This window comes from Sorex araneus, chromosome 6 (assembly GCF_027595985.1).
Source record: "Sorex araneus isolate mSorAra2 chromosome 6, mSorAra2.pri, whole genome shotgun sequence".
NCBI lineage: Eukaryota > Metazoa > Chordata > Mammalia > Eulipotyphla > Soricidae > Sorex > Sorex araneus.
Window position 1 is genome coordinate 147,850,699 of NC_073307.1, and position 12,148 is coordinate 147,862,846.

The following is a 12,148-nucleotide window of genomic DNA, read 5'->3' on the forward strand; positions in this document are numbered from 1 at the left end:
GCATCCCATATGGTCCCCTGAGCACCGCCAAGGGTAATTTCTGAGTGCAGAGCCAGGAGTAACCCCTGTGCATCACCGGGTGTAACCCCCCCAAAAAAAAAAGTTAACACAGAAGGCTCAACTAGCAACAACTGCTTAGTAAACCCTCCAGACAAGGACTTAATGTTCCATGGTGAAATATAACAATTTTCACAATTTTTCTTTTACTGAAGTATTTTCTGATAGTTCCATTAGTCATTTAGTGGTAACAAGCAATATGAAATAAATTATTTGGGACTGCTAGAGGGCAGACTTGAGGAGTAGCTAGGAAAATGGGGACACTGATGAAGGGAAGGTCACAGTGGTGAGATTGGTGTTGGAATATTGAATGCCTGTAACAACTGCATCATGAACTGCGTTTAAATAAAATGGGAAAAAAAACTATCCTTCACAAAATTTTTGAAAGGAATTTGCATAACTGTACATCCAGTTACAACATTTTGTTCATAAAATTTTATCTATATACAAAAATATTTTCATGGTGCTTCATAACTCTATAAAGTGCTATTATAAGCAAATGTGTGTCACTGGCATTTTCATTTTCTAATAAGTGCTAAGTAGAAATTAACACTTATTAGTAGATAGAGGGGCTAGAGAGGGAGCTCTAAAGAGCTGAGTGCATCAAAAACTTCACCTCAAATTACACGTGAGATAATGACGGGAAAGAGATGAGACAAGAAGTCTAAGAAACCTCTGTAGCATGAAAGGTAAGAGATGATGGTGATGGTGACTTGACAAAACTATTTCTCAATTGACAATAAGTTTGTCTCAGGGTACATCTGGCAAAGTCAAAGACACTTTTGATTATCATGACTTGGAAAGGATAGAGATGCTGCTAGACATCCCACAATAAAAGAAAAATGTCAACAAATGCCAAGGTCAAGAAACTGAGGGAAAGGGTGTGTAAAGCAGTGGCAGTGGGATGGAGAAAAAAAAAAAACAATGAACCTGAGAAATATTTGAAAGTAAAACCAGAGAATAATAAATAAAAGAGAGAAATTACAACAACATAATTAGAGAAGTATAAGTAACTGAATGGTTCTACTACAGAAAATAAAGGATGGGAGTGCACCAGAGAGGGACCCCCACAGCATTCTCTATACAAAAGTAGTTACTTAAACAAAGTAAACTATTAACTTACAATTTTGTCATAAAAGTCCTTGGGAAGTTTGGAAAGAATTTCTACTGCTTCCAAAAGTTCATAAGTATCTATCTGTGGTACTTCATCACCATCATCACCACCTGTCAGAGAAAATAAAATAAAACTTAAGAATGGATTGAAGGTTGGAGTAACAGTACAAGCAGGTAGGGCACATGCTCTGCATGTGGCTGACCTGGGTTCAATCCCTGGCACCTAATATTGTTTCTCTGAGCACTGCCAGAAGTAATCTCTGAACACAGAGCCAGGAGGAAGTCCAGGAGTATGACCCCAAGTATGACCCCTAGCTCCCCACCGCCCCAAAGTAGAATGAATATTCTTATGAACCAGTTATTAATTCTTTCACACTTCTGATATAATTGTAATACAGAAGGGAGAATTTATTAATGTTAGACAACCTGCATTGTGCTCAATGACAGTCTGAGAAAATGTGACTTGTAGAAAGGTCAGGCATTAGTAATTTGTATAAAAACCAGTGTTTAACAACTACCAGGAGGTTGACTCCATGGCTAGGAGGCTTGCCTCACATTCTGGGGAAAGGGCAACTCAGAGAAGGGATCACCAACTATAATGTAGTCGAAGGCCATGTGGGAGAAGGGAGTTGTGGGCTGAATGAGGGCTAGAGACTGAGCACAGTGGCCACTCAACACCTTTATTGCAAACCACAATAGCTAATTAGAGGGAGAGAACAGAAGGGAATGCCCTGCCACAGTGACAGGGTGGGGTGGGGGGAGATGGGATTGGGGAGGATGGGAGGGATGTTGGGTTTACTGGTGGTGGAGTATGGGCACTGGTGAAGGGATGGGTTCCCGAACTTTGTATGGGGGAAGCATAAGCACAGATGTGTATAAATCCGTAACTGTACCCTCATGGTGATTCATTAATTAAAAATAAATAAATTTATTAAAAAAAAAAACAGTGTTTAAGGTGGCTTACCTCCATCAGCATCAGCACCAGCAGACTGTTGCTGTTCCAACTTAGCTTCTAATTCTTGCTGGGAACGCAGATATCTAGTTGGTTTAGGAATACCTGTTGGCAACTTGACCCATTCTTCTTCTAGTTCTTTCAACTACAAAAATTACAATATTAAAATACGTGTATATCCGCTATTAGATAACATAATTTTAATATTTACTAATGTATTAGATTTATTATCATATTTAATTATTATTATTTTAATTTATTATCTTATTTATATGGCTTTTGAAGGGAACACAATGGCTAGAGAAATAGTATAGAACTAAGACGGGTGACTTGCATGCAGCAGACACTGGTCTGGTCCTTGGAACTTTATATGGTCCCTGCAGAGCACTAGGGGCATGGTATGTGCCCCTGTTGGTGTGTAACTACTGCCGAATGTAGACAGAACCCCATCCCACCCCTAAAAGAACAAAATCCTCCATATAGGACATGTTCATCAGTTCATATAAAAACAAAAACCATGGCCCGATGTGGCTCAGTGATAGAACAAATGCTTCAAGTATGAGTCCCTGAGTTCAATCACCATACTGCAAAAAATAAAACAAAATGAATTCAGATATACTCATGAGATAGTTTGCAAAATTATTTGCAATTTTGAAAGATGAATTTAACTGCATGATGAAGGGATTTTTAAAAATTGCTTAAGATTAAGCACTATCATTGGGGCTGGAGCGATAGCACAGCGGGTAGGGCGTTTGCCTTGCACGCGGCCGACCCGGGTTCGAATCCCAGCATCCCATATGGTCCCCTGAGCACCACCAGGGTTAATTCCTGAGTGCATGAGCCAGGAATGACCCCTGTGCATTGCCGGGTGTGACCCAAAAAGAAAAAAAAAAAAAAGATTAAGCACTATCATTAAGATTAATGAATGCATGGCATTTAACTTTTCAGGACAAAACAGCAGAGATGGTTCACTAGTGCTCAGAAAAATCAACTAATCTGAATTAAAAGGAAAATTATTAACGATACCAACAATGACAGAAATCTGTTCATCTTCATCTCATGCAAAGACAATGAAAACATTATGTCTCACCTGGACAGAATTTATATTTTGTAATGGGGGTCTCAGAGCATCCCGAATCCACCTGTAAATCTCAACAGCAAATAATTTGGCTTCATCTCTAACAGCCTTGTCTCGAGACTCAAAGAGTTTTGGCAACACTTTGATAATTGGTTTAAGCAAGATGATTTTGGAACCAAATTCACTAGAAGTAAAAATGAAGAAAAAAATCTGTCAACAAACAACATGTGTGGCAAAATATTAGCTATTATTCACTCATATATCCATACATGTACATTAATATAAATACCAATTGATATGCATGATCATTATTATATCCTGTTTTTAAGTAATGCCAGCAAAATGAGTAAAAAGCAAACATAAGTTCATTAACCCCGCCTTTGAACAAAAATTTATCATAAGATCTGCGATGATTACACAGTGAAATACAATGTTTAGATTTTGTTTTTAGAATTTTTTTTTTGGTCACACCCAGCGATGGACAGGGATTATTCCTGGCTTTGCACTACTGGTGGTGCTTGGGGGACCATATGGGATGCTGGGAATCGAACCCGGGTTGGCTGCGTGCAAGGTAAATGCCCTACCTGCTGTACTATCGCTCCAGCCCCCTGTTCTGATTTTTGAAGACAACAGCAGCAAAAAATGAAATTAAAAAGCACATCTATTTATTTTTATTTTTTATTGAATCACCATGAGATAGTTATCAAGTTGTTTATGATTGGATTTGTCATAGAATGTTCCAACACCCATCCCTTCTCCAGTGTATATCTCCTACCACCAATGTCCCCAGTTTCCCTCCACCTCTTCTATCTGTTTCTTTCTCCATCCTTTTGGGCATGAAGGCTCGAAATACAGGTACTAAAAGGTTATCATGTATATCCCTTTACCTGCTTCCAGCACTCAGTTCTTGTCCCGAATGATCACTTCCAATTATTATTGTCAGAGTGGTCTCTTCTCTCTCCTAACTGTCCTCCTCCCTCCACACACTGTGGCAAGGCAAGCTTCCAACCATGGGCCAGTCCTCCTGGCTCCTGTTCTGTCCTTGGATATTAGTCCATACTATGTTTTTTTTTTTTAAAAAATATCCCACAAATGAATGCAATCATTCTATATTTGTCACTCTCTTTCTGGCTCACTCAGCATGATACTCTCTACATCCATCCATTTATAAGCAAATTTCATGACTTCATTTTTACTTGCAGTTGCACAATATTCCATTGTGTAGATGTACCATAGTTTCTTTATCCAGTCATCTGTTCTCAGGTACTTAGGTTATCAAAACCACATCTATATGTAGCTATCATTCTTCAAAGAACTGTCACTGTCATCCCGTTGCTCATCGATTTGTTTGAGCGGGTACCAGTAACGTCTCTCATTGAGAGACTTATCATTACTGTTTTTGGCATATCCAATACGCACGGGTAGCTTGCCAGGCTCTGCCATGCAGGCTCCATATTCTCAGTAGCTTGCCGGGCTCTCCAAGAGAGGCGGAGGAATTGAACACGGGTTGACCGCGTGAAAGGCAAAAGCCCAATCACTGTGCTATCGCTCCAGCCCCTTCAAAGAACAGTCTTCCAAAAATATTTAATATCTTGAGTCCAAAGTAATTTTTTGGGAAAAAAAAAATTTCTAAGGGCTAGAGAATAAGTGCAAAGGTTAGGGTGCTTGCCTTGCATGTGGCCAGTCCTAGTTAGATCCCTCCCTAGGACCACTGCTAAGGACCACCAGGAGTGATCCCTGAGCAAAAAATCAAGAGTAGGTCCTGAGCACTGTCAGTAGTCCAACAATCACAAACAAAAACAAAAAGTGGGCTGGAGCAACATCACAGTGGGTAGGGTGTTGGCCTTGCACACAACAAACCCACCCCAGGTTCAATCCGCAGTACCCCATATGGTCTTCCAAGCTTACCAAGAATAATGCCTGAGTGCAGAGTCAGGACTAATCGCTGAGCACCACTGGACATGGCCAAAAAAAACCCAAAAATCAAAACAAAACATACGCACACACAAACTAAGGGTCAGTATAGTGGGTAGAGTGCTTGCTTGCACCTGGCTGACCTAGGTCCTATCCCCAGCACCACATATGAGATATGCCAGGAGTGATCTTTGAGCATGGAGTCAGGAGTAATAACCCCTGAGCACAGTTGGGTGTAGTCCAGAAGACAAAAATAAAAAACAAAAACTACCAATAACCCCAAAAAACAAATGAACAAACTTTTTAATAATAGCTACTATTATGACAGGTTAAAATTAGACTATGAGGATATTCTTCTCAGATATTACCTCCCTGTGATATTTAGCAGAACAACTGGTTGAATAAATAGTTAAACATAGATAATAGTAATAAAAAAAAGATGATCTCTATGATTTCCTTTAAAAAAAACAACAAAACTTTTCTTTTTGCTTTTTGGGTCACACCTGACGATGTACAGGGGTCACTCTTGGCTCTGCACTCAGGAATCACCCCTGGTGGTGCTCAGGGGACCATATATGCTGGGAATCGAACCTCAGTCGGCCACGTGCAAGGCAAATGCCCTACCCGATGTGCAATCTCTCCAGCATAGAAAAGAACGTTGTTCTGTTTTTTGTTTTACAGTGCAGGGATACTGAACCCAAGTCTCATGGATATATGAAATGTGCTTTACCAGTGAGCCACATCCCCAGTGACCAATAATAATGTTTTAACTTGGGGGCTAGAGCGATAGCACAGCAGGTAGGCCTTGCACGCGGCCGACCTGGGTTCGATTCCCAGCATCCCATATGGTTCCCTGGGCACCGCCAGGAGTGATTCCTGAGTGCAAAAGCCAGGAGTGACCCCTGAGCATCGCCAGGTGTGGCCCAAAAAGCAAAAAAAAAAAAGTTTTAACTTGGTTTAGATAAATTTTATAGGAAAAGTAAAAATGTATGGCTATCATTTATATTCAACTCTAAACCATTCACTTCAGAATTCTCTTTTTTATTAAATAAAAATTTCACGTAGGAGTTGTGTTATTATTCAGCCATTGATTAAGCTGATTGAATTAGGCATGAATGCCACAAGAATTTTCATTATATTGCCTGAAAGAATCTCAATCTTTTATAACTATTTCATGATTTTGTTGTTGTTGCTATTTCTCTATATGCTGGCCTACTTCTGAAAGATACTGAAAATCAAAAGCAACCAAAACCCCTCACCACCCCCTCTCCCCCAACTCTGACAAAGCAATTCCACATGAAAAAAACAGACAGGAGCAAAACAAAATCCAGAGAAACAGTACAGGGGTTAAGGTGCTTGTATTGCATGCAGCTGACTCTAGTCCAACCCCTGGCACCACATCCGGTCCCCGAGCACCACCAAAAGTAAGCTTCACACTGCCAGGAGTACCACCATCCCCGAACCCCTTCCCCATCTAATACAATACTGAACAGTAAAACTTAAGTCCTTTTATAAACAAAAGGTTTTTTAAATTTCAGAGGTCAAAGAATATTTTGGTATTCTTTCTGCTATTGTTTTGGACTATACCAGATAGTGCTCAGAGGCTATTACTGGCAGGGTTTGGGGATCATATAGTGACAAGAATGAAACCCAGACTTCTGCATACAAAATATGTAACCCAGGCCCTTGAACTATCTCTCTAATTGGAAAATTTTCTGGTATCCTTATCTCTATTATAAATAACTTGAGGAGTTTTGGAAGCTAGGATAAAGAATTGTAGCCTCAAGATTCCTAAAAGGTCACCCTAAATGGTCAAGATTCACTTTAAGATTCTAAGGTTGTTTAGGAAAAAACTATTAGAATGAGAGTGAATACCAACATCAATAAGTCAGGCATTAAAAGCTAAGTAAATAGTTTCTCCCTACTCTTATTAACTTAAAAATGAAACAGCCAGGAGACTGGAGAGAGTGTTCAAAAGACTGATCACATGCTTTGTACAAGGGAGATCTGGGCTCCCTTAGCACCACATATGTTCTCAAGCCTCTTGAGAACTGCAAGGAGCAATTCCCCAAGTACTGAGCTGGGAGTAGTCCTGAACACCACCAGCTGTGGCCAAAAAAAAAGAAAAAGAAAAGAAAAAAAAATAGGTTGTGGGGCTGGAGCAATAGCACCGTGGGCAGGGCGTTTGCCTTGCACACGGCCAACCCGGGTTCGATTCCCAGTATCTCATATGATCTCCTGAGCACCACCAGGAGTAATTCCTGAGTGCAAAGCCAGGAGTAACCCCTGTGCCATCACCGGGTGTGACCCAAAAAAGCAAAAAAAAAACAAAAAAAAAAAAGATTGTCTTCAGCTTTCTAGATTAGAAATTTTTAATTTAAAAGATTATAGTGTAATTTATATTTGAAGAGATTACTAAAGTATTGGAGTGATAGCACAGCGTTTGCCTTGCATGCGGCCGACCTAGCTTCGATTCCTCTGTCCCTCTTGGAGAGCCTGGCAAGCTACCGAGAGTATCTCTCCCACATAGCAGAGCCTGGCAAGCTACCCGTGGTGTATTCGATATGCCAAAAACAGTAACAAGTCTCACAATGGAGATGTTACTGGTGCCCGCTCAAGCAAATCGATGAACAATGGGACAACAGTGCTACAATGCTGCTAAGGACAGGCAACGCTGTTGACAGGGGCTAGGCACAATAGTTCAGTGGGTAGGGTGTTTGCCTTTCATGCAGCCAATTCTGGTTTGATTCCCAGCATCCCATATGGTCTCCCGAGCACCATCAGGAGTGATTCCTGTGTGCAGAGCCAGGAATAAGCCTTGAGTACCACCAGGTGTGAACCAAAAACCAAACAAAACAATTCATTAAATTTCTAAGATAATAAATATGACAGAATGCCAAGTCAGTATTTAAAATACATTAATTTAAACTCAAGAATAATCAAGAGAACCTAAGAATAGATAAGTGGATCAAGAAACTATTGTACATTTACAAAATGGAATATTATGCAGCTGTTAGAAAAAAAATTATGTCACAAGATCTACTTATACATGGATGGATATGAAGAGTAACATGCTGAGTGAATTGAATTCAAAGGATAGGAACAGACATAAAATTATTGCATTCATTTGCAGGATATAAAAAACATATAAGAATTATTCCCGAAGACAGTATAAACAAGGCCAGAACAACTGATCCATGGTAGGAAGCAGGGGGCAAAGAGTGCAGTCAGGATAAAGAAGGGACCACTATGACAATGAGAGTTGGAAATGATCATTCTAAGGGGGATTTGGGGAGGGAGAGGGAGGGAGGGGGAGAGAGAGGAGAGAGAGAGAGAGAGAGAGAGAGCGCTAGGTGTCCCAGGCAGGCTGAGGTGGGGGTGAAACTGAGGACACTCTGGTGGCAAAAAATATACACTGGTAAAAAGGATGAATGTTGGAACACTGTATGACTGAAACCCAATCATGAACAGCTCTGTAACTGTGCATCTCATGGTGAGTTAATTACAAAAATTGCCCCCCCCCCAAAAAAAAATAACCAAGAGACAAAGAGTTTTAAAATACCCTAAAGGGAGCACAGCGGGTAGGGCGTTTGCCTTGCACGAGGCCAACCCGGGTTCGAATCCCAGCATCCCATATGGTCCCCTGAGCACCGCCAAGGGTAATTCCTGAGTGCAGAGCCAGGAGTAACCCCTGTGCATCGCCGGGTGTGACCCAAAAAGCAAAATAATAATAATAATAATAATAATAATAATAATAATAATAATAAATAAAATAAAATACCCTAAAGTTCTTTTCCACAAAGAGATACAGTCACAATCTGATAACAGGTGGGGAATACGTCCTGTACATCTTCATTAGAAAGTGATTTAGTAGGCCTGAGCTACAGCATAGTGGGTAGGGCACTTGCCTTGCATGTGGCCAACCCAGGTTCAATCCCTGGCATCCCATATGATCCCAAATGATCCCAAGCCCCACCAGTAATGATTTATGAGTGCAGAGTCAGGAGCAACCTCTTAAAAAAAAAAAGAAACCGTGAAGAAAAAGATAAAAAAAAGAAGAGGGACAGAGAGGAATTTAAATGAAAGAACTTGAAGGCTAAAATGACGATATGAAGAGCTAAACTTGAGGAATCACCTGTGTTTTTCCAGATCACTTTCCCAGCTGGTGTGATATTGACAAGTTCTGCAGTTTAAATTCTGCTGAAACTACGAGGCCATGTTCAACGGAGATAGACTAGTTAAATATAGTTAAAGCAAAAATAAAAACTCTTACCATAAGGCTTTCCTCAGAGTTTCTATACAGGCTACTATGATCTTGGGGTTCTTATTGTCCAGGCCTTTCAGGAGTTCTTCTTGTACAGCCTCTGCTTTCTCAATCTCTATGTACATAAGACAAATCTCAATGCCTAGCTCCTTGGCTTTGGCTTTGGGTTGGTTGAACACTTTACTTACAACACCTGACACAACTTCTCCTGTAGTTCTGCAATATAAATCAGAAATGACTACTTACCACATGTGCAAAAAACAAGCTTTAGTAGAAAGAGCTGGGAAAATATTGTGAAAAGGGTAGACAAATGCTTTTTAAATGCTTACAAATGAAGAAACCCAAGTCAAAAGTGCAAAAAAAATTATGTTTAAGGACATTAAACTTATGCAAGTCACAAGTTTATGACATTGTCCACTAGAAAAGGAACCAAATTCTGCTTATTAATCCAGAAAATTCAGTCACTGTCACTGTTATCCCGTTGCTCATTGATTAGCTCAAGCGGGCACCAGTAACGTCTCCATTGTGAGACTTGTTACAATTTTTGGCATATCGAATACTCGATGGGGAGCTTGCCAGTAAGAAAGCAAAAATTCCTTGAAATCCCTATAGACAGAGAAACTACTTTTATTAGTCTGATATTGCTGAACTGGTGGTGCTCCAACAATCAAGTGGAGTGGTAGCCTTAGGTACTTAAAGATAGGTTTCCAAGGGAGTATAAAGTAATTTTTTTTCCCTCCAAATAAAGAGAGAGAGGGAGCCCAAGTAAGTTTAGGAATCTCTCTTTTACACTGTCCTATGTGGACAGATAACAGATTTTAAAAAGGAGCCTGAAGGTGTCACAAAGGGCTGTGAGGAGTCTCAGGTAATCACTGATACTGTATGGTTATGATCACTGCCCATGATCACTGCCAGGTGTGGCATCCCCACACAAAAAAAAGATATGGACAGATTTTAGAAAAATAGTAAGAGTTCTTGCTTTTTTGAAAATTTTAGGTCACTATAAGCACTTATTAGAAGAAGCTAATTTCTTCCCAGACAAAATATATATGTACCCTTAATAGTGAGAGGCCAAAATGCCTTGGCCAAACTTTAGAGGAATGTTTCTCAACCTTTTTCCAGCTGTGACCCCCTTCCTACCTTGTTTCCTTCCAGTGCCACCCCCACGTTGGTTGGCTTCCAAGTCTTATGCTGTGGCCTCCAATTATATGATTTTCACCTGTGACCCCTTGTAATATTCTGGTATACACAAGAGACCCCTATGGAATGCATAAAACTTGGACTACTGGAGATGAAGAATAACTGAGTAAATTGGGATTACATGCACCATTTGTCAAAAGTTTCTGGTACTGGAAGAAAAATGAATTTAAAAAAGCAATGATTTCACTAGTGGCAAGACAACTCCACAATGCTAACAAAACTCTCAAGTTAACAAGTGTCCTCATTGGTATAATCTTTGAAATAAATATTTATTTGATGTGAAAATTAAGTTTATTTCATTTATTTTGGGTCTCTGGGCCACACCTAGCCATGTACTCAGGGTTTAAACTTTGCTCTGTGCTCAGAATAACTCCTGGTGGGCTCAGGGGACCATTTGTGGTGCCAGGGACTGAACCAGAATTGGCTGTGTGCAAGGCAAGTGCCCTATATGCTGACCTACTGTTCTGGCCTCTCATTTTTTAATTTTCCTTTTTTCAAGGTGTCAGGAGATTGAACCCAGGGCTTTCCCCAAGTGAGGTATGAGTGTAGCTACCACTGAGCCACATTCCCTGATCCTTTTCTAAAATGGAGAATGGAAGGTTCTTTTCTATTAAACACAGATTACAGTTCAAAAAAACAGGTTTGGGACTGGAGAAGTAGTACAGCAGATAGGGAGCTTGCCTTGCACGCATCCAACCCAATTCAATCCCTGGTTTTTCATATGGTTCCCTGAGCCTGTTGGAAGTGATCCCAGAGAGCAGAGGAGCCAGGAATAACTCCTGAGCACCACCTGGTGTGCCCTCATCACCTCCCCTCCCCAAGTTTTTAAGAGGTATGGACAGTTGGGTGCCCAAATGCCTCTACCACCTGGAGCTGATGTCAACAGGCTGGGTTTCAGAGGATGTCTGATCAGCATTACTGCTAAGATAAAAACACCTAACTTGGAAGGGGGCTAGGTGAGGGAGAGGGAGGAGGGATGGGAAGGGAATAGGGCTGTTATTCTAAGATTTCAAAGTTGAGAATCTTTGTAAAAAAATTTTTTGTAATGCCTGAATGTTTTCAGTGAAAACAGATGGTAATTCCTTTGCTGACAACCTCAGTTTCTTCTAAAATTTTGTAAAGATCCTCCCTCTTACTTGAGTAATCCCAGACAAAAGCTTTATAAGGAAAACAAATTGCTCATCAAATTTTAAGTTAACAAATAAGGATCTGATTTTTAATTTGTTCTTTACAGAATACATTATTTGTTCTAAACATATTAAAAGTCTAAATATATTAGACTTCTTAGAACAGAACAGTAAATGATAATTAAGAATCAAGCAGAAGGGCTGGAGTGATAGCACAGCGGGTAGGGCGTTTGCCTTGCACGCAACCGACCCAGGTTCGAATCCCAGCATCCCATATGGTCCCCTGAGCACCGCCAGGGGTGATTCCTGAGTGCAGAGCCAGGAGTGACCCCTGTGCATCGCCGGGTGTGACCCAAAAAGCAAAAAAAAAAAAAAAAAAAAAAAAAAAAAAAAAAAAAAAGAATCAAGCAGCTATGAAAATAAGAATCTCTTCTGAAAGTGTT

The 12,148-nt window shown here is 40.3% G+C and overlaps 1 protein-coding gene across 7 annotated transcripts in view; it reads right to left on the reverse strand.

Moving 5' to 3' along the window:
* CKAP5 (cytoskeleton associated protein 5) overlaps nucleotides 1-12,148 on the reverse strand; it is a 118,096-nt gene that overhangs the window by 74,392 nt on the left and 31,556 nt on the right. For all 7 annotated transcript variants that reach the window (XM_055142283.1, XM_055142284.1, XM_055142282.1 and 4 more), the window contains exons 4-7: nucleotides 9,388-9,594; nucleotides 3,213-3,384; nucleotides 2,135-2,267; nucleotides 1,181-1,281 (exon numbers count right to left, since the gene is read on the reverse strand). In XM_055142283.1, the coding sequence (XP_054998258.1) occupies nucleotides 1,181-1,281; nucleotides 2,135-2,267; nucleotides 3,213-3,384; nucleotides 9,388-9,594 (613 nt within the window). The remainder of the gene's footprint in view (nucleotides 1-1,180; nucleotides 1,282-2,134; nucleotides 2,268-3,212; nucleotides 3,385-9,387; nucleotides 9,595-12,148) is intronic.